Source organism: Microtus pennsylvanicus, chromosome 4, assembly GCF_037038515.1.
Source record: "Microtus pennsylvanicus isolate mMicPen1 chromosome 4, mMicPen1.hap1, whole genome shotgun sequence".
Lineage (NCBI taxonomy): Eukaryota > Metazoa > Chordata > Mammalia > Rodentia > Cricetidae > Microtus > Microtus pennsylvanicus.
The window spans coordinates 16,626,742-16,650,679 of record NC_134582.1 but is presented as its reverse complement, the minus strand read 5'-3'; the positions used below and the strand labels follow the sequence as shown (position 1 = coordinate 16,650,679).

At 40.0% G+C, this 23,938-nt stretch overlaps 1 protein-coding gene across 19 annotated transcripts in view; it reads left to right on the top strand.

Moving 5' to 3' along the window:
- Positions 1-23,938, top strand: part of Tcf4 (transcription factor 4) — a 336,792-nt gene that overhangs the window by 268,918 nt on the left and 43,936 nt on the right. For all 19 annotated transcript variants that reach the window (XM_075968356.1, XM_075968361.1, XM_075968363.1 and 16 more), the window contains 2 exons: positions 16,783-16,888; positions 20,584-20,717. In XM_075968356.1, coding sequence (XP_075824471.1) covers positions 16,783-16,888; positions 20,584-20,717 — 240 coding nt within the window. The remainder of the gene's footprint in view (positions 1-16,782; positions 16,889-20,583; positions 20,718-23,938) is intronic.

Sequence of the window (23,938 nt, the reverse complement as noted above, 5' to 3'; positions counted from 1 at the left end):
GCCATATTAGCTTCTTTGGGAGAGTTGCATTGAGAAGGCTGATGTGGAGACAAACCAATAAGAACACTAACAACGTGTGTGTGTGTGTGTATACACATATATATTCTGTATACACAGATACACCACACACACACACACACACACACACTGTTTTCCTGAAAGCTCCAGTGGCTCATTTCTGCAACAGATCTGTGCATGGATTGCTGGTTTGACTTGCACCATGCCAGGTCACTTAACAACAGCTGTGCCGGAGAGAGACTTGATTTGAAAAGACATTTTGAATCTTCTCAGTCCTAACACCATTCTGGTTTTGAAATGGAAAATGGGAAAGAGCTTTCTGGAAGAGAGATATCACCACCTTGAAGGGGGTTATATATAAAATTCTCTCAAGGATTCCTCAGATTACCCACATTGCTAATCTGCCTACCCAGAAGCCACAGTCTGATGGGAAGTGTGTCCTTGTGTGTATAAGAAAACTACAGAGGCAGAAGGTACCATTCGAGACTGCTTCTCTGCTTCTTGCCCAATATTAATTCAGTATTCAGTCTGAAATTTAGGAAAACTTACCAAGGAAACAGCCTGCTTTTAAAAGTGAACAACCAAAATAACTATCAACAGCGCTTAAAATCTGATGTGAATTTATAAAAGCTAACCCCAGTGATCAATTTTGGGGGAAACATGGGTGATGTTAAAAGATGAAAAGGCTCCTCACGTGTTTCCACTTCTCAGTGTCTTCATCCTTCTTAAAGAAGAAGAAAAGGCTGCCTTGTGGAAGTCTACTTAGTAGTCTTCAAATTCTGTCCATCCTTTCAAACTCTAAGAAGAAGATTCTTTGGTTGGGCAGTTTATTGATTGATGATTGATTGATTGATTGATTACATTCTAGCTATTAGTAAATGGAGAAAGATTCACAGGGTATGAATGCTTTTGAATGTACACAGTCACCCGCCCGCCAATGCTCGAGTCCGTTCTGTTTCTTAGGATCTGTTCGTGGTAGCCATCCACTGCAAGTATGCACTTCCATGTAGACACAAGGAAGAGATCAGTAACTTCAAGGACCGTGTCAATTAGGAACACCAACTTACATCTGCCAAGTTAGACTCGTACTCAGACTTCATACTATCTGTGTTTTGAACACAATCTGAACCTTTGAGGAGGAATTTTGGGGAATCTGATGAGCACTTTTTTTTTCCCTAGCTTTTTTACTATTTGCAAATCATTGCTTCCTGATCCTGGGGCGGGGAGAGAAAACCTCAAAGGAAAAGCTCAACAGGCTTCCTGGACATCAAATAGCTAGTACAAAACAACATTCTGATGACTTGCATGTAAATAAATCAGAAACATATGAATTAAACTTCTCTCAAAATACACATGGGTTGAAAAAGGGAGAAGTGCTGAGAAAATGTGTTTTGGGTTTTGCTGAGCCCATGACATTTGAAAAAATAGTATGAGACATTGAACAAACACAAAACATGGCTTGGCTCACCCATGCCTAATATTAGCCTCCCAGTTCAATGGCAAATCAATTTACCATATGCCCAAATATGAGCCACCTTTGGTCCACTCCTCCACACTTAATTGCTTGCAGTTTAATTTTTTTCCAATTAGAAGCTCAAAAATAGCATCACATTTCAAGGAAATGAAAATCTTAGCATTTTCTCACCCAGTTGGTTTACATCAGACTATTTTAGAAAGCATCAGAGATCATGTCACCTTAAGAACAGTCACGTTGAGCTGGCCCTCTCCGATGGAACTGACACATAGCAGAAGAAAAGCATCATTTTTAGGAAACCAGCACCAATGTCAACTTTTTGGTTAAACAGGAGCCAAAACCCAGTTGCAGTCAAAACGGAGGAGCATGAACCGTACTGTGGTTCAACTGTTCCATCCTAGAAGATGGGTAGTACATCACCAATCCCAGGCCCTGGCCGAGTCTCCGCTCTCTCTCACTCCTGAGCCCCTAAGAGATAGGGAAAGTGGAAGATTTGTTCTCTCGCATGCAATGCTCTCGGCAGACCTAACATTAGGGACTCTAAATCCTGGGACAATTGCAGAATCCTCAGAGCCTTTGTATCCTCTCTCCTTGATATTGTGTTCTTCAGCATCTGGCTTTAAGTACAGGAGCAGAACACAGGGAATTTAGGGAACAAAAATAGCCAGAGCTTCAGGCTCCTTCCACCAACTGTACCTCTCTGACATGCACTTGGCTGAAATCCTGTATCTGCTCTGTGGACTAGCTTTCTCACTGGAGATTATCAGTTTGAAGTTAGAAGGAGGCAGTAGATTTCATCTGTCCTATTTAGGGACGACTTATTTTGGTTGCTTTAAAAACACACTTTAATGTATCTTTCCTCGTTCTTTATTCTGGGGGTGGCTAGAAGCCTTGCAGGACAACTAAGCCATCACACTGATATTCGTTTCATGTCTAGTATGGGCAAGTGTTAGATAATCACTGCACAAGCTGGACAGAAGAAAGTCAATAGACATCTTGAGGGTACTCTACTAACACTGATCAGGAATCTCAGGCTGCAGAAGAAAGATACATGAGGCGACCTTTCCCACATTTGTAGGAATGAACTTTAAATGGGAATCAAGGCAGCAAAATCCAAGAATAGGCACTGGAAGATAACCACCTGGCATCTTGTTTACTAGGAAACAAAGAGGAATGGTAGGAAGAAGGATTATTCACCCCATGGCATCAAATATATTGGGGTAAAACGAAGACTGCCAGAAAAGTAGAACGTGTGTAAATGGCAAAATGATTGGTCCAGTCCAACCAGCTGGGGGCAGGGGAATCCCTGGAAGCATCGAAGGGGAAAGGGAGAACTATATTAGGGGACGCATGCAGCTAAGAGTTCTGTTGTTTGCTGTCTTCTTATCTGTGAGCCCTAATTCTACACCCTCAAAGTGATACATTGCTTCCCTAGCTTATGGCTCTGGTTTAGTTTCAGATTGGAGTAGAGCAGGTAAATTCAAGTGATTGCAGCTTGTGATTTGTTACAACTTCATGCAACCTTATTTTGAGAATATGGGATGTGAAAACTGAGTTCTCCTGCCCAAATATAGTAAGGCATTCAGAGACCCTACTGTGGTGGAAGCCTTGAGAAACTTTGCACATTAATTTGGGGCAACTGTACAACGTCAGTCTAATTTCCTTCCAGCTGTGCTGCCTCTATCTGTTCTTACCTACCATCCTCTAAGAAATCCCATTCTTGATTCTGAGGGCAGTTTTTGACACATGAAAGATTCTGGGAAGGTCCTTAAAAGTTGGTAGTCTGATGAGTAAACATTGGGGTGGAGAAGGCTTGCTTTCCCTTTCTCTGCTTCTGTTCCTCATTTATTTGATACATTCTATTGGCTCTCTACTCTAGGAAGAACTTTGCTCTGGTCATGCTTTACAGTGTAGCCTCTAAAATAACCACCAAGGGCAGGGCCATTGTCTTCTTTGGAAGATAAGACCAGAGTAATTCACAAAAGATACACATTTCTAAAAGTAAAGGCAAGCTTGAAAAATCTTCCATTAACGTTATTGAAATGGCCTTTGTCAGAAGGTGATTTGGTCCATATCGTTTCTGACATCACACACAAATACCCATTACTCCCTGGGCTTGTCAGAAAAAAGAGAGGAGTAAGTTGCCTACATATCCAGTAGTCTGCTGTAAAGAAAACTGTCAAAACTATTGTCTGCGGGCAGGCTCTGCAAACAAGATACCCTGAGATCTGACCTTGTAGCGTGGTCCTATTCTCCAATGAATGTCCTGCAACAGAGTGGATCGCCTGCCCATGTTCAGTTCATTAGTGACACAGCCAAACCTAGAAAGGTCTCCTGCTTACAGTGGCCAATCCTCGTAGCTGAGGGACTGACCTAAGACCTGTCATGAAACAAGCACACACTTGTTTCTGTAGAAAGGGAGAATATTAATCCTGCTGACAAAGGCTGCGAGTGGCTTGGGCAGGAGGGCAGTTTGCATTTCATTGAGATGGCAGCCTCTGTTCCTCAAACTAACTACACTAGATACCTAATTGTCTGTCTAGAAAATTACAGCAAAGCTGAGCACTCTAGAGCTACGGTCCACAATCTGTCTTCCTGCACATAAGTCTTCACTATATATGGGTCTGAAGTCATTTCCTCAGGACAAGATGTGAATTAAGACCTGGTATGTGCTATTTTAGTTTATATTTGTTTGTTTTGTTGATTGATTTTTAGTTAAGGTAAAATTATCCAGTACAAACTGAGCAATTCAGGCTTATGTAGTATATTCAGGATGCTGAGCCATCATGGCGTCTGATTAGTTTCCAAACACTTTCATGATCCCAGTGGAACATCCCAGCCATTATACAGCTATTTTCTAGCCTTCTGCCCATATTTCATGAACTTCTGACTTTAATGTTACCATATACACAGACTATCTATACAATATATGCATATCAATTTTCTTTTTCTTTATCTATCTGACTATTGATTAGGAAGTTCCAAAGAGAAAATCTATTCTTTGCTAATTATATGAACAAAGATTGAACTTTTTAAACTGTTCCCCTTTTATCCATATTAAGAAACCATCTGGGTTTGACATTTCTGTTGTGAAAATCCAAGATTATTAAACAAAGAGGCTTATTAAAAGTTACATTTCTCAGACATCAAAGGAACATAATTACTATAATTGCATTATTAAAGAAATTGGTATTGTTTACATATATTTATACTGACCTTATTCCAAAATATTATTAAGATAGCTGGTAGTAAATGGTTGAACTGTTTGTCTCCAAAATTAAGAAAAAATTTATCATATGAAAAAATACCTAGAATTTCACTATTAAAGAAAGCCAACTTAATTATATTTTGAATATGCCTGAAGACACAAACTAATTATTATTGACTACTTAGTTTTCTATTGCATGGTCTCTTGTCAGAAATACAAGGTTCTTCTTAATCCCTCATTTCCTTGAAGAAGTTTTGAAATAACTGTTGTTATTGAATGTAGTTTCTCCATATTTCTTTTGTACATCCAGAAACTTCTAGCCTTGTGCTAGCTAGAAGCTCTGTTCTGAGTTAAACCAGGGAACTATGACTGGTTGACTTTACCTAAAGTTTTCCCTGAGTGTGGAGGAGAGGTGGGCACCGACATGAATAGCAGAGAGGAAGCTGATTGGCTTGTTGACAATTTGCATACCATTTTTTTTTTTCATTTCAATCGGTGCCACAGAGGCCTACATTTGGTAATTATTTCATGCCTTTGTTTTCCATTGAAAGTACTTAAGGCCATATGTTTTAACAGAAAAGAGATAATTCCTACATTTTTTTCAGCTCAGTGAAAGGGGAGATGGGGTAATAATTTTGCAGTGTACCATGGCTGTTCAGAACTCTAGCAGATTGGAGACGCAGTGTTCATTACAGCTCTCTTGGTACATGAGAGAGGAAAGCATCTGTTTGAAGCACCAGTGCTAAATTTGATGTTTCAAAGCACAGCCTAGAGTTTGCTGGAAATTCCACTTGCCATTAGTAAACATCATTTACTGATATGAAAGGTGACCTTCAGGTCGCTTAGACCATTGGTAATTTGTAAGGCTATTTGGCTTAAGGGCTGTCTCTTCTGACCTGGACTTTGGACTGAAAAGACATAGGATGTGTTCCAGTTCCTAACCTCATTTAGTTAGACGACGACAGGGATGTTTAGATACTTAACCTTTCTCTTGCCTGCTTTCTCCTAATGATACAATATGAGTAGGATGATGGAACACTTGGATAGACAGTTGATCTCAGGATGATTGTGAAAAATAATAAGTCTTGAATAGTTTCAACCCTGAACAATGGATCAGTCACAGAATTTAAGAAATTTCCTTTTATGCGATTAAGTTAAATGTCAAAGTATATAACTACAGGTCACGGTGGCTCCACCTGTTCTCATCTTCTCAATTTCCCGTGGAGTCCAATTCTGCCCTTATTTCTTGGGTCTCTACTCCTGAAATTGTTATCATCTGTTTTTATTTAGAACAACTTTCTGAATGCCTCTCCTCCCTTCCTGACAAGCATTGGGAATTGGTGCCTGTTTGTGTTTACTGTATACAAGCACAACAACTGAAGACTTTGGGTTTGGAGAAGTAGAGATAACTCATTTAGAATTCCACAAGATCAAATTATAAAATCATGAACATGTTCTTTTCTACACAACCTTCTGGGTACACTGTTGGTTCTTCATAACTTCACCAACTTCCTCAAGTCCTTTCTAAGGAACTGTATGTACTATTGCTTCCCAGCAATAAATACAGTGAAAAGTGGAATCATTAAGATTTATCCTGGTGGAACCAACGAATACGTAACTTTCCCTATGTTGTTTTAATATTCTCACTCTCTATGTATCTTGTCTGTAATGCTTTATTCATGTTTCCTTCATTGTATTTAGTGATACTTGAACCTCTATGGTAGGCACTATACTCTCATACATGCCTTCAAACGTATCTGCCTTTTAAAAAACAATATTGCTCTTAACTTTCTTTTTTTCTGTGACCATGTAAACTAGATAGCCTTAGAACGACTTCTTGTAGGCCACTACAGTACAGGATAACAGCAATAATCAGCACTGGAGTTAGAGTTCATTCCTATCATTAGTGTAGAGTCATAGAAATTGCTTTCTTGCAAATTTGGAGCCCTTATTTAACTGAGAAAACAGTATCTCTCGAGGTCATGGAGCTATTTATTGGCAGACACAACACACACTACTTTGATGTTTCAACACCTCCTAATGGAGCAGTTCTTGTCATCATAAAAATACCATTTGGCTGCCGAAGGTGAAGAAAGCATTGAGATAGGAGATAATCTGTTATATATACCTGAAGATCAGAATCTCTTGTGATTAGTGTAAATAAAGATAGAACTTGTGATAGAATTATAGCTCTTGAGGACTTAAAATAACCAGAGTGATGAAAAGTTGTTGTGGTCATACAAAAGGCTCTTCTGAACATTATCTTTAATTTGCTGATGAGCATCCATCACTAAAAGTTGGGTAACAACTTAGTTAGGTGTCGAGAGCATATTAAGGAGTTGTGGTGTACTTAGCATCCACAGTATTTTCTCTGTGCCAACCCCGAGCCTGTGATGAAGCCAACTTCTGTGGAAATGGGTGACATAAGGACAGAACTAGTAAGAAGTCAGATTTCAGCTGGTCCCAGGTTGGTGCAAGTCAGTGTTTCCAGAGACCTTTAGCAAGGAGTAGCTTGGTTTGTCTAAGGCCCTTGAAGTTCAGACCAAGGTGCTCACGATGTTGAGAGTGGACCTTGCTGTGATATACCAAGTTGAATGCAATAGCAAACATATGGCATCTGCTCAGTTAATGCTGAGCGCAAGAGAACTGCAGTTGTGAAAATGAAATGAAGCCTTGGAGCTAGAGGCTAGCCCACACAGATAAGGCTGTGTCCTCTCTGTATTTAGCACACAGGTGATACTGTTTTCTCTTCTTATTGTTCTTGTGTTTAGTCCTGAGTTATTTTCATACCCGAATCCCATGGAACTCTTAGCAGATGGTTTTGTATCACTTTGTGTCTCCAGAAACAACAAACAACTCTCTATGGATACCTTCTCTTCCTTAGTGAAACCACATTCTGAAAATCCTGTTTCTTGCAGCAGCCCCCATGAACGCCACACCATAGAGACTTCCTGTGTCCTTTTTGGACAAAGTGGATGTCTTTCTGCTGGGGTCATGGTTCCTAAATGATCCAACCAGGACTTCGGAAAACGTTTGGTAGGAGCCCATCTTCAGTCATTTTGGAGTATGCATAGCCATCAAAATTTGCCATCGTAATACTTAAGAGATCAAGTTTGATATGGGACTTCATGATTCTTAATCTCAAACTTGCCACTTAGTTGAGCTCTTTAGTTATGTTAACTCTGTGTGCCTTGGGGTCTTAATCTGTGAAAATGCAATGTTAATCTAACAATGGGCTAAGGGAAAGAAAAAAGTTATACACATAATATGGCTGGACCTATGCCTGACCTATCAAAAGTAATATGTTAGCAGTGTATATTGTCATCAGTTGGCCCTGCCAGTCATGACAAGAACTTGCATCCTCACAGACCTTGGTAATGGGTATCTTTACAGTTATGGAAAGGTGTGCCAAGTTGGGACATCATTATTAATTGCTTTCCTTTATTTCTCTTTGATACCCCCCTAGCTGTCTTATGGAGGGTGGATGTGAGATTTCAATAGTGTAGTATATGCCAAGAGCTCAGAATCCCAAATGTGTATGTGATGTCATAACAGAGAGAATCTATTTAGTCTCTGCTGGCCATTTTACTGTCTTGGGTTTTCAGTGACTCCACTTAGAAAATGTTTTCTGAACTGGCCCTTGTCAACATCTAAGGTGCAATGTGACCACTCAGCAGTAACAGTTCTGTCTTAAGTGTGCTTCTTTATTGAGGAAAGCAGAGGTTTTATTGGCGTCCCTGTGCACCCCCCCCCCATACATCTCTACAAAGGCTGCACCCAGCTCATTTAAATCAATTTGAAAAGGGAGTCAGAGGTTTGAGGAAATATTCAGAAGTTATCTATGGGGAAGAAAGTAGAGGCAATAGCCTTGTCTTTTTATTTGGAGAGAAGAAATGATAAGGCAGAGATACGGGGCTGTAACTTACACCAGGTTTTCTGCAGCGAAGGTGGGCTTTGTTACTGGAAGGCACGTGCATTAGCATCAAGGGCACAGTCACCAGTGTTGTCACAAAGCTCCTAGCAGGCTGAATTCAGTGCCTGGGAAAGGAGGACACTGGCTGCCACCTGCCCGCCTGCAATCTGAACATTACTCAGGCTCCCCTTTTCTCTCCTTTGGCCTTCTTCATCCTCTTGATATTTTTCACTTGTCATTTGACTAATAAAGACACTAGCAAGGAAAGGATAGAACCACTGACAATTCTTTTGCTTAACAGAAACCTGGAAATTTGCTTGGTGAGGAAAAAAAATCTACTGGTTGAAACTAACTTAAAGGATTTAGCTTCAAGTTTCACTACTCATGAATGAATAAACAGGAGTCAGCTACTGTTTCGAAGAAGAAATTGATATGTCGTGTTTATAACAGGATGTGTGGATATGTGTTTGTGGGAATTTATTCTAAATATATGACAAGTTCATAGAACTTCTTTGGGAATATATATTCTCTTTCTCATATTTTCTCATATATTTTTTGTGATGTAACTTAGTAGAATGGAAAGAAAATATTGTTCTGTTAGTAGCAATAAAATACAGATGACTCACACATAATCGGTGAGTTACATGTATGTTTGAAAAGTCATGAAATATTCTCCCATGACTACCTACCCTCACGTGAGCCCCAGAATGATAATAAAAATAGTTTGAGAAATAAAATCTTCATTGTGAACCAATTTAGAACACTTAGAACTATTTGATTAATTCCTTTGAAAATTTCATGGGCTTTAGTTAGAAGTGAAATGTCCACAAATTCATCATCTGGTGCCTGTGGCTGTCTTTCCATTTGTAAGGGGCATGTCTCTGTGTGTCAGTAGAGACTTGTAGGCACTGTTGTTTGCGCCTCCAAATGTGACTACTTCAATCATATCACAGTCTGGTCATTAACCATCACTCGGATGTCAAGGAAGAGCCCTCCTCTCTTCATCATTCAATTTTCCTTGACTTTGCACTACAGACTGGAGGGGTGCAATTCCTGAAGTTTGCTCTCGGCTCGGGTCTTGGGCTCTTGTGTATCTCTGAGTGTGATTAACTTCATTTTCATCTTAGGCCATGAGACTCAACTGTTTGAACCTGTTAACTTTCCATTTGGTGGCCATTTCAAGTCTTTAAATCCAGGCATTAGAATAGACTTTGGGAGAGGATACTGAGGATGGGCAGAGTTGGCTCACTATTTACACGCCTGGGCAAATCCTCAAACTTCTGCCTATTTTGCAAAATGAGGTTGAGTTCATTTGAGCTTCGAAAGCATGAACCCAGGAAGTGCAACAGAGGACGGCAGGTGCAGAGGTGACATGTCAAGAAAAGGGGAACCTCTGAAAAACTGATAGAAAAGATAGATTGTCTTCAGGAAGTCAATATAGAAAAAAAGAATAAGGGATCTAGTCTTAACAAGATAGATAACAAGAAAACCGGCCAGAAGTCTTTTACTGTTCAAAACCAAAAGCAGGGTGACAGTGCCATGTCTAGCTCTCATCCCTTTGTTAGAAACAATAGTGACCAAAAATGAACTTGCAGCTCATGAGTTTCATTTCCAACATAGACAGAGATCGGGGCTCATAGCTCCTCCTCCTTGGTGTATAGTTTTCAATCATTTTAGTAGATGGCTATTAAAGAAAAAAAGTCTCAAATTTGTAATGCTACATAGGACTTTAAAATAAAAAGACAGTAGATGGAACTCTCTGCCATTTCATCAGGTGGACATTGGTTGTATGTCAGCTGTAAGCGCTGTATTGGGGTTACCTGGAGTTGGCTCTCCCACCATCTCGGCAAAACAGATCCTCCTTCCTGGGGGAAAACGAGACATAGCTAAGCTACTGTTGCTGAGGCAGAAGTCCTTATGTTGGATGGCAACATACCCAGTCTCTCCTTATGGAAGGTCTCGTCTCCACCCTAGCACTGTCTGGCAGGATGCTTTACATATAAGCAGTTCTGTGCTCATGCTGACCAGTATGGTGACCAATGGCTGCCTGTGGCTCTTGAGCTTCTGAAACATGGCCAACATGACTGACAACTCAAAACTGTTTCATTTTCAGTAAGTTCAGTTGAAATAACCCCCAGTTACTAGTGACAACCACATCCGACAACACTTTTCGAGACATTGTTGGGAAGCAATGAGTAAGTTTCTGGCAAAGTGTAAATTTTGTGCATTAATTGAGTGCCTGTGATTGATTAGGGAGTGTGATTGGCATGATATCACTCATCATTATGATGAGAATCGCCCCATTGGACAAGCAAGGAAAGCAAGCCCCAAGAGATAAATTGTTTTGTCATATCTTCATAATGAATTCTGAGAGTGGAAATTTGAACCCTGTGAGTCCAGTCCAGATCTGAGTAATAACAGAACCTTCCATGCCTATGCATATCTAGTCCAGAGACTGGTTCTCCATGTACCTTTTCCTCTTCCTTCTCTGTGTGTCAGCTTAGCTGACAATTTTACTTTAACTTGGTCCCGTAGAACTTAACATTGGCCATCTCATTCTTGTGAATATACACACAGTCCTGTCTACGAGCTGTTCTTTCTTCTAGCTGAGACCCAGGTCCTTGAAAGAGTGGAAGAACTGAGAGTCTACCTTGTTGTTGAGTGATGAGTTGGTCAGCTAGCTATAAGGCTTCAAAGGCCATATGGAGGCCAACAGACCCCAATTGAGACCATGTGTACAATCTCCCAGGCTCTGAGCTCTGAGGGACATCTGTGGCACTACTTTAATGTGGTATTTTTCCATTCGTTGTGGATAGTACGGTAACGCTCTGTAAGAATCTGGAACTCTCCTGCTGTTTCTGTTATCGCCTCACGCGGTTTCAGCTATTACAGTTCCCTTTGGAAATTGCATATGCTCATTGCACTTGCATAATCACGAGTGGGTGGTAACATGAAGGGGCAGTGAAGACCTTCTATAAAATATGGTGACCACCGACCCTTATTTTACATGGTCTGAAGCCATTTCTCTCTGCTCTTCTGAGTTAGAGTTCCCTTGCAGGAAGCACGTTGCTTATCATATGCATGGTCTTACCATAGCATCCCTTGTAATATGCAAATAAAACTGGTATAGATGAAAAAAAAGACTAATGGGATCCCCAAGACTTTCTGTAAACTATCACAAAAGTCAAACTCTAGTTGATAGTTAAGAATGTCTTATCCTACACAGAGACAACAAAAACAGACCTTTGGGTTGTGTTTTCATATTCACACATGCATGAATACATGTATACATATTCTTGCATACGCATTTATGTACATGCGGCTATAATAAAGAGTATCAGTTTGAGAGTGGGGGCATGGGAGAGTCTGGAGGGAAAAAAGGACAAGAGGAAAATAATGTCATTTTATTGTAATTTAAAATATATGAAAATAAATAAGATCTAATTTAAAATATGTGAAAATAAATGAAATGTGGAAATAAATAATGTCTCATCTTCAAGAAGAAAGAATTGGGGACTGGAGAGTTGGCTTGCAGTTAAGAACACTGGTGGCTCCTTCAGGGGACCCGGGTTCAATTTCCAGCACCCCCAGGGAAGCTCACAACTGTCTGTAACTCTAGTTCCGGGAGATCCGACGCCCTCACACAGACACATATGCAGGCAAAACATCACGGCACATAAAATAAAAATAAACCATTAAAAATTTTTTAAAAGAGAAGGAAGAATTGGTTTTAATAGAATATAGACTTTGATGCGCAGTTCTACTTTCTCTGCCTTATTGTTGCTTAGCAGATTTTTAATGGGGAAAAGGCAAACTTTTCTAAATTGCATTTGTAGGCTTAATAAAAATCATGACAAGACCTGAACACAGTGGTTGATATTTTTTTTTTACATGTTCACAGTGTGTCAGGATCCATTCTAGTTACTTTACACCCAAAGCACCATTTACTTCGCTCAAGCTTGCAGAGTAGGTCCCGTGGCTCCCACTGTAGAGGGAGGATCCTGGAGACAGGGAGGTTAGAAGAATGAAGTTGTGAACTTGTACCACAAACACTGCTCTGCAGAAATCCTGAGCAATCCAACCTTTGTTATGTTTAAATCCTCCTGAGGGAAATCCATTGACCAAGAGAGGGAAGATCAGGGAACACACTTCCTCCACTCGGCTTGTGGGTGGGCATTCCTGCTTGATCCTATTTTATAATGTCAGAAGAACTTATATCATTTTCTTGGTGGCTAGAAAGGGTCATTGGGTGCAGCAATGTGCCTACTGTAGGTCTCAGAATAGAAATTCTCCCCCCCCACACCCCCACCCATTTCAGTCTTTTGAGACAGGGTTTCTCTGTGTAGCCCTGATTGTCCTGGAACTCACTCTGTAGACCAGGCTGGCTGGCCTTGAGCTCAGATCCGCCTGCCTCTGACTCCCCAGTACTGGGATTAAAGGTGTGTGCCATCTCCACATGGCTACAATAGAAAGTCTATCTGTAAAATAAAATTATTTTTATACTTCCATCAATCTGTGGTTTAATGTTATCTAGACAATTTTGTTAAGCTTACGGCTTCTGTGATTTTACTTTAAATTCAGAATTATGACAGGGAAGATGGTGATACCAACCTTTGATGCAAAATATATTATACTATGAATTTTCCAGGAGGCTTCTTCTCAACAAGAAGAGTGAGTGGAAGGGTGATGCCCTGTTGGCTTCAGCAAACATTCCCTGATCCAATTTGGCAGTATTTCACACTTTCTTCCCTTTATGGGGAAGGTCAGAGTCCAGTATCCATTTTGATCTAAGTTGTCTTTCTAGGGAAGTATGGGCCTTTGTTTCTCGGGATATTTTCTTTTTCTTCTTATTGGGGTCACTTAAATATATTGCAATGATGTTGGAGTTTTCCTTTCAAATTGGGCTGATTTTTTAAACCTAATTTCCTGATATATCTTGTTAAAAACAATTCCAGTTAGGTAAGTAATCTAACTGTAGACTTTGAAAAATAATAAGGTGGTACATATATGAGGACTTAGTGGAAATAATATCATTATAAAACAGTTTATGGGAAATACCACATAGACCACTTGGAACTGAGAAACTGACAACATAATCAAGTAAAGTAGACTGTCACTGTCATTGAAATTTGAAATATTAAAGGTAGTGTGAACATTATTATTGCTATTTATGTAAATATCCTCTCTTACCTTCAGTACAATTTTAAATGACAGTGTCTATCAAATGATGAAAAATAAAGAATAATAACTAATTAATTGTGTAGCTCTAACAAGTTCCACATATTGAAACAGTTCCTTGAACTTCCATTTTGAATTTTCTGGATGTTAAAATTCATGCTTTTCCTCATGGGCGCGGGCTGGCGTGTGGCTGGGTGGTAGAATGTTTCCTGAGGATGTTCCACAGCTTCCATCCATCTCCAGCACCTACATCAGTCAGCTATTAGTAAATAAATAAAATGTGGCAAGTTGAAGAAAATACATTCATTGGTCTCTTCAATTTTCCAAAAACATATCTATGCAGAATTCACTTATATCAACAAAAATAAAAACCATTTGCCTTAAAGTGTCATGTAAGGTGAGAAAAACACAGCATCTAAAGGGAAAATGAGTGGCAGGCATCTAAGTTGCTCTCTGAATGACTTTGTGTTATGGAAGATACACAGAAATTGCCCTGAAATAGCATAAAATGTGCTCTTTTTCTATTTAACAGGAATTTTCACCTTGTATTAATAATCTCCACGTGGTGTGCTGGCGCCACACCAAGAGCCTTGAGTCTCAGCATTTAGAAGGCAGAGGCAGGCAGATATCTGTGTGTTCAAGGCCCATACATACCGGATCCCAGGACAGACAGGACTACGTAATAGAGAAACGCTGTCTCAAAAAGTCCAGAACAAACAATCAAAGTCTCCAATTGACTATAGAGTTAGGAAATCATAAATTACACATTGAAGTGTGTGCTAAGATATTTTTATCTTGTAGATGCTCTTTCACAAGCAGGCAGTATTGAAGAATTTGCCTAAACAATCTTACCCTTAGGTATTTTAATTTATTCATAATTCAGAGTCAAAGTAGCTTTCTTTTATAGAACTAAAATAATGATAGAAATTCTTATCTTTTCCCAAATGTCTGAAATAATTTCACAGATCAAATGGTTTTGGTATTTCTATTGTTCATGTTTAAGAGTAGTGGTGGTAGAGTAGTTACTAAAATTAAGCTATAAATTATCTTCCAAGACCTAATTCCTGTACACAGGTAGAAGAATAGTATGAAAAGGCCAGTTTTCCCCAGTAACTATCTATTGATTTCTGAAACATGGAAAACAATGCAGAGTGCATTCAGCTTACATTAGGACTCATGGGCCAGCCGCATGTCAGGCTGAGGCATATGAACATACCGTAGCCATGGTGTGCAGGCACATTCTGGAATGCATTTGCACACAGCGATTTAGTGATCGCTTTGCCCTTTTCCTGGAAGGTATCGTTCTCTCGCCCTTTTACCTTTGCTTGGGCCCTTTCTGAGTCAGCGGTAGCACCCCACCTGTTTTTTGGCTGTCTCGTTCCCAGGAAAGACCCAGGCTGGACCCCTGCCCTAGAGTTCACTCTTTGTTTCTTAAAGACACTTCAGGAATGATGTGGGGCTTCCTCCAGCCCCTTTTTATGAATGTTGTAGAAACAGAAATAAATTACCGTCCATACATTTAAGGGTTAGAGAAAATTTACAAACTGAAAAACTATGAAAAATGGGACTTAAATCCCTCGGGGACTCAGGGTGAAAACATGCTTGCTGCCCACAGCATGAGCGGCTCTTTCTGGTGTGGTTTGTTTTGTTTAACATCCAGGACCTCCAGACTTTCAAGGGCGTGTGGAGCATTTATTTGATGTATGGATACAGATGCACACTTCCCACATCTGTCTCTGTGGACCTAGCCTTTGTGAAATCCTAAACCTGGAATTAATACTCAAGCTTTATGAGTCATGGATGTTCTAAGAGAATTATATAATTTCTAATTTCTAGGGTGTTTGATATACGTGGCAAAAAATGGATTTTTTTTTTGTAATCCTGCCGCAGCCTTTTTGTTGGTGAATTTCCTCCCTCTCACTGTGACCTGTGAATATCAGTGTAGGCTCACTGCCAAGTTTGTGAGCCGCTGCCTGCTTCAAAATGGAGGCAGGAAGGTATCCATTTTCATCAAGAGGATGAGCCGTTCAGTCTTTCCAACCATCTGGAGAGGAACTTTTAGAGCAAAGGAAAATGGGAATTAAAAACGAAGAAAAAAAAGATTATATTTAGCAGAAAAGGCAAGGGAGAGAACCAATTAAAGTTAAACTATACCTTATGAATTTATGCTTTGCTGTGATGCTGCTTGCTTCAAGGAAACATAAACAAGAAAACATGAGGCCTATTTTTATAAGGCTCTGGCTCCCCAAGTCTCAGGAGGGTTCATAAACGAATGTTAAGTAAATTAAGTTTTTGGCACACTTTTAAAGTTTATTGTACACACAAATATAATAAGCACTTGAAAAAAGAGAGAGAGCCCCTTTTCCTGTGTACACACTGGTTGTTGGTGGTCCTTCTGTTGATCCAGGCACTTAATGGCCTTTTTTCATGCATCTCTGCAGACAGTGTGTGGATGGAATAGCCTGATATATATACTCATTCCTAGTTCGTGTTCATTCTCTCTCCCTCCTTCCCCACCTCTTCCTCCCTCCTTTCCTCTTTTCCTCCTTTTGCCTACCTCTTCCCTCCCTTCTGCATTTCAAGTGAAATTTTTAATTGAAAGGTAGAGATTTGGTCTATCTTTGGGAGAGACTGTGTGCAGGACTTTCTGTGTTGTCCCGAAAATGCTCATGGGCCATCTGTGTTTTAAAGCAAAAGGAATCTGTAGACGGGGGCTACTCCGGCCTGCAGAGTGTGTTTACCTCTAGACATGGTTTGCAGTGTTCTCGCCTGGACTGGAAAATCTCATACCTGATGATTTTATGTTAACACAAATATACAGAATTTTTTTTCTGCTATATCCAAAGGAGGCAGTGCTTCTCGGATTGGATCAGGCTTAGACTCTAACAGCATCCCAATTTTATGTTTTGTGCCAGCTTCTCATCGAATCATGGATGTAGAGGTACTTGGATCCATGTAGAAAGTTGAACTCATGTGGTTCTCTTTCCCCAGGTCTACGCTCCTTCAGCAAGCACTGCCGACTACAATAGGGACTCGCCAGGCTATCCTTCCTCCAAACCAGCGGCCAGCACTTTCCCTAGCTCCTTCTTCATGCAAGGTAAGGTCCTTCTTTGCCTGCCATTAGGGTTATACACAGGGCAAAAGAAATGGAATCATAGACAAGGGTTTCGGGGGCGGTGGGGAGGGAGGTGGAGGTGTTTCCCCTCTTAGTAATTGAATTCCATACCTAATTAAGTCAAAGTTATGGAGAATGGTTTTTCTTTTACATTAAAGTCCTTTGCCCTCTAATGGATTAAAAATAAATTGCTTTGTCCCACATAAAACAAATGCCTTGCTGCTCTTCCAAGATTGTTGGCCTTCAGTATCTCTGCCATCTCCCAAACATATGTGTGTTTAGGTACATCTCATCTAGCTCAGGGTATGTTTTGGAGATCTTGTACTTAGCCAAGAGGAAAAAGATTCCCCTTGGGTCCAGCCATCTATAATGTTTTTAACCACTTACTAATGTGTAGTGAGAATAAGGGTTCCATTTAAGAATAAGTGACCCATTGAAACATGGGATGTTATACAACATGACATACTAATTTATTTAAGGTAAAAGAGAATTTTGAATTCCATGTACAAGGAATACATGGCAGGGACATTTTAGCTTCACAGTGGATAATGACTATGTGTTCTTTTAATTATCCACTGTATTTAATTTTTTAAAAAAGCAAATAGTTGCGTATCCCTGAGCTTATACTGTTGCCTCTGGTCACATCGCTCCTCCCTACTAGTTGGAAAAGACTGGGATCATCAAACTGACACCAGCTACTTCATAAATGGTCTCATAAGAGGAAGGAGCTCTCTATTCCATCCTGGCCATATCTAGGATACTTAAAACTATGATGGTCTTAGTCCCAAGATACCCTGAAGTTAGAGGTGCAATTTTCTAAACTGTAAATACACAACTCTAACTCCGTCTGCCTGGATACATTGGCACAGTAAAGGGACACTGCTTTACACACAGTGACACATGGGAGCGATAACACACTTGGGGCAGTAATACCAAGAGACCGAGCGGTCTGGTGACTCACTAAGATTGCAGAGGGCACACTCGAAACTACTGCAATGAGAAGAGACTCATCTTTCCCTTTCAAGTTAGCTCCTTCAGATTGCTGGTTTGCATGTGAAGTTCTCCAGAAAGTCTATAAAACAGAATGCAGCAGGTCCCTTGGGATCAGGGAGAATTTGTTCCACACATTACTGAGCTCATGGTTTCCTCTGTCTTTGTGACCTGACCTAGGTGTAACTCTCAAAGGGTCATTGGCTAATCACTTGAGTACATTCTGTGCCATGACAATGGGCATATTGCCTTCAGCTACAAACCATGGGAGAAAGTGTCCTACGGATGCTGCCAACTCAAGGACTTTTTATGTCAAAAAATCAGGTTTTCATTAAGAAAATAGACAGAAGAATAAAATCCCTCTATGTGTTTGAGAAACAGGTTGTCTTGAATGGTGCACGTAGCAAAGAGGCCAGGTAGATTAAAGCAGTAAATTCCTTTCCACAGCACACCCCGTGAACTATGGGAAACAGATTTGTTTTTCAGCATATGAATACCAAAAAAAAATCTTCAGTTGACATTTATGATGAGCACAATTAATTTGCACACATCTAATTCTATTCTTTCAAAACAACATTATGCCAAGATCATGGGATGTGATAAATATTAATTTACTCTGAAAAGCATAATTTATGTAAAATACATATTTTTATAAGTCTGCGTGGAGTAGCGTACACTGTGTTAACCATCCTAAGTGTATTGCCACACCATGCATCGTGCTGTCAGAGTATTCCAGGAAAATGCTTATTCAGTGATATGTATTCCTAATTCATTTGCCAGATGCGCACTCAGTGTAAAGTGCTAATGGTCTTGAACTTCATATTTAAGTTTAAGGTGATATTTAATCTTCAGTAGTCCATGTGAAATCTAAAGTATATGCAATGTTAACTTTGGGTCAGGAGAGTTCTCACACAGGATGGTTCTTGCTGGATGAGACGGGTCCTGAGTTTGGGTCCTTAACGCCCATATAGATGGCAGATGCCTCTGACTCACGCAGCCCTAGGAAGGCAGAGACAGGTGCATCCCTGCATCTTGCTGAGCATCCAGCCAGCCATACTAGAAAACTCCAGGCCGAGTAGGAGACATTTTCTCAAAAGAATGACTACTGGCCTTCACATGCATGAACATATATTTTTGCACCTGCACATGTCTGCATACATATGAATACATGCACATATATACATACACACACCCTCCAAAACCAGTTCGCTTTCTGAAGCCACTGAGTTTCCACATGGTGATCACAGAATTAGCGGCTTGATATTTCCGTCTCCCTCACATCAGTCCCTTCTGGGTTTGGGTTAGGGTTAGGATTAGGTGCGAGGTGATCCTATCAGGGCTTGGGCGAATATGTGGTTTTGCAGATGTGTAATGGAAAGGGTTTTCATGGGCATATTTTAAATTTACCATTGTAAACTTATTTTCATCTCCACTTTCCATCTTTGGTTACATGCCCACAGCTGTCAGAATTGCAGATAAAAGTTTGCTTACATGGTTCTTAAAGGAAGAAATCAACCATCTCTCCCTTTGTGCTCTGCAACCAGAGTCGTTCTGAAATTCTAACTTCAGAGTTTAAATATTCAGTGAAAAAAAAATCCCACAACTTCATGAAATAAAATATCAGATGAAATTTGCCTGGTTTAAAAAGACTGTGATTTCGTCATGTGATTGTCGAAATGAGCCTGTTTTCAGCAAGGCATACCTGTGTACATTCAGCATGAAGCTGGTATCTTGGTATAGATCCGGTTCTTAATCATTTCTGCTCAGCTACTGAGGAAAGGGGGAGGTTGGGCGGATTAGCAGTGGTTCAGGCTGTTTCTTGCCCTTACATTTGTTTATGAAATCAAAATGAAACAATTGCAATCTATATAACCACAGGGCCGGGCAGCGGGGAGGAATCATTAAGCTTACCTCTATTCTCCCGTTAATATGAAAGATTACCTGCACACTAGAAGAGACTTTAAAATGATATCTCTGTATGATTTACAAACTCCGTTACCTCATATATTTATGAAATCCAGAGTCTGTTCATGTTTTTGTATCTATATTAAGGCATGCGTATACTCACATTGCACCTGAAGATTTAAGAGAGCTACATGCATACATACCAAATTCCAAAACGACCTAGGACTGAAAAATATCTCCCCCACTGACTGTAAGATAATTCCAACATTAATTCTCCATGTTGTGCATGGCACAGAAATGAAATCCAACCTTCTAAATTTGGGTTGTTCTTTTCCAGTAGTCATTGCGGTGTAGTCTCTTAAAATTTGCAGCCCTGCCAACTCTGTAATGTCTCGACTATTTTATTTTCACCTCCAAGTTTGGGAACAGTTTAACTTTTTAGATGACTTTCCTAAGAGCAGTGGTCAGGGATTTCTTCCAGCACGAAACACCTTGCTGACGTGATACAATTCTGCACAGAACCATGTTCCATTCTTTTCCAGTTGAATTTTTACCGAGAACACTAACTTAAATGTTTCTGTTTGTTTGACAATATAAAAAGTCACGGGGGGGGTGGGGGGGGGAGACGACAGATAGTGATGACTATCGTATGATGTAATCAGAAAAGCAAGACAAAGATGAATACACAACAGGAGGTTATTTTCAAGTATATGAAGAAACCCTATTCTAAAAGGCAAGGCTGAATGCCTCCGCAGAGCCATGGTTTTCTTTGTCCTTTCCAGATGGCCATCACAGCAGTGACCCTTGGAGCTCCTCCAGTGGAATGAATCAGCCTGGCTATGGAGGGATGCTGGGCAATTCCTCTCATATTCCGCAGTCTAGCAGCTACTGCAGCCTGCATCCCCATGAACGTTTGGTAAGGAAGGCTCGCGGGGATGGGGTGAGCACCCGCCAGCTTCTGAGTCTCCTCTCTGTGTGTATGCCAGAACCGTGCTAAGACGCAAAAATAGCTCAGGCCTCTTATTCTTAGAGTTTTATTGTTTCGGCGATCAAAGGCCCCACAGACACGATCACCTCTGTAAACCTTGTGGAGCTTCTTTGTCATTGTCCTTTGTTTATTGTATTTTGTTCTGTTTTCTTTATGGCGATGTCAGCTTCCTTTGGTTGATAAACACAGTGTTTTTTGAGTTCCGGGCTTCAGTAATGGCAGCAGCGCCTTGTCTTTTTTACTGTCTAAAATTCTGGAGAAAGCTCGGCTAAGGGTGGGACAGGAAAGATTTGAGATCACAGGGATTTCTATGTCAGCGTTGGCCTTTTGTGACCTACTATATGGAAAGGGTTTATGTTTTCTATGTGGTCTTGTTGGGAATAGGAAACTGTGGAATTTCCACGTTCATTGGGTTTTTAATTTTAGTTCCACACAAGTGCGACGCATGTTCTGTTTTGCTGAACAACCCTGTCAAAGCCACTGGCTTGTACGATATTAAGTCTTTCCTAAGTAAGGTTTTTCCACTCTTCCCATGTCTTCTGCTTTCTCACCTTCCTATAGTATAATCCCTTGTCCCCAAAGAATCAGCCACCTATCTCTAGACATAAAATCTACTACAGCCAAGAATCTACTTGTGTACTTAAACCTATTATTAAATAGAAGAAGAATGTCTAGATTAAACCTATCTCAACGCAGTGAGGCAGAGTGTGATAGAGAAAGACATCCTAAATCCTGGTCTGATCTCATGTGCACACACAGTTTCATGTACCTGCATATCCTTTGCTAGACACACACATACATGCACGCACACACACACGCACACACACACACACATACTTCAAACCTCATAGATATGAAGGAAAGTCTATGGCCATGGTTATAACTATTGTCCTTCTCTTCTTCCTGCTGTTTTTCCTCATTCCACATTTATTACTTTTTCTCTGTCCTGATCAGGGAAATTCTTCATGGATTCCTGTGGTCTCTGCTCTCCTCTGTTCAACCACTGCACATATAGAAGAAGTGGGGTGGGGGGCAGCTTTATATCCTTCTCTGATGGCCGAAAGATTCCAGATATGAAAGTTCTGATATCCTTGTAAATCCATTCTCAGTTAGTCCTAGAGCTCCGGATACCACGTGGCCCTGAGAAGTAGGCGGTAGCGATGGGAGTAGCCTGTTTGTTATCTCCCCAATTTTAGCGTATTTTCAGCAAATAGCAACTGATTGAGTTTCAAATTTCCTCTTCTCCCAGCCTCTACATGGACACATTTCAGTGAAAGCTTAGAGAAATATAAACTGTAATTATGATAGAATATCTTTTTGTAACATTTTTACTTATCCAACACCATTTCCTATTTTTCCTGGGATTCATAATCAAAACTAGGGGATTTATGATGACAAATTAATGTTTGGAGTACAATATTAAGTTTTAGAATTTCAGTCCTTTGAAGGTTTGTCCACATGTTATTTTTCTTTCCCCTACAGTTATTTCTTTTCTTTTATCATATTTTATAATTTTGCATTCTGATTTGATACTATCCCACTGAAGTTCACTGCATGAGGAAGGAGCCCCTAAATTATGCTCAGATGCACAAAAGGTATCATTTCAAACTAGAAACCAAATACATTTTAGGAGAAATTTTAATGAATCAAAACAGTATCATCGTCCAAAGAGAAAGCTCATTTTAAAGTAATATCTCAGTGGCTCACGTGAGAAACTGCTTTGGTAAAGCATTGTGTCCATCACAGAACTCGGGTTCCCGTTCCTAATATGACCAATTAGCAGATCTCAGGGAGTACGATTTTTGCTTTAAAGGGTAAATGAATAAGGTCTCTGGTAATGTTTCCTAATGAGTTTTCCCACTGAGAGTGAAAGTATTGAATTATTACATCTAGTTATCATTGTAATTTCAGTATTTAGCCATATGACAATCTCTCTCTGAAGTGACTTTGAAGACTCTGACACTGATTGGGAATAATTTGAATATACAACAGCAGCCAGCATCTTTTATCTTGAAAATAGTGATGCTTCCCTACAGCTCCAATCTGTAGCATTTGGCTAACCCCATGTTGCAAGGGGCTAACTCTTGAGGAAGAGAGATTTCCCTAGATTATTTGGGGGGTATAATTTGACCACTACTGTATTATCTCTAAAGGTAAAACGTTTTGGAAACATCATTAGCCCTGTGATAATAGACTATATAATTAGGAAGTTCCAGTTCCATGCATTTCACCTGTAACTGTCAAGCTACCAATTTGAAGTTTTTAAATCCCCTGTACAGTGTTAGCCTTTTACAACTGCTCATGACTGCGTGGTGCAAATACATACACAGAACCATCCTCATGAGTGGAGTTTCTAGTTAACTTTTGGAATGGGTCTTTATAGAAAATTGAAGTTTGGATGATTTGGCAAAGATGTTTGAAAACATAGGATAGTGTTTTCATTGCCTGATGTGATTAACACATAACTCTAGCAGTGTTCTGAGGAAAAGTGAAATTTTAGCATTAAAGAAGTTCCTTTTGTCTTTTATTTCTGTGCATCAGTAATTTGCAGCTGGTCTCAGGAACCACTGGACAATGCTTAGAGATTTGTTTGTGGTTACAAATAGGATATAGATGCTACCGTGGTCCAGTGGGTAGAGGCCAGAGATGCTGGTAACCATCCACACAGTAAAGCCCTATGACAATGAAATATCTCTCACAAAAGGCCACAAATGCCAAGAATATGAGCCCCTAACTTGGCCTATAGCATGGTTTCATTCTAAGTATATACTACCAATTCAAAGATATTTGAATCTTCAAATCTCCCACACATCACTAACAGACATCACCAGTGTGAATGCTTGTAACACTTGCATGATTAATAGATTTTAAGTTGGGTACCCGAAGGAAAAAAAATTAACAGCATGGGCATGGAAAGCCTTGAAACATTATAGTAAGTAGGGTAGGCAGTAATAGCTGGAGAGAGAGATCATGAAAATCTCTTAGAGTTTGTCCTTATATCTCTAAAAGAGACATACATCGCTCATGTTCTCTGTGCTGTGTTTATTACTTCTCTGAGTAACATTAGTTTTCAAGATACTTCTCATTGAAAAGTAATCTGGCTATAAATCTCATTAATTTGTTTCAGCATCTAGTTTTCTATGTGTCTC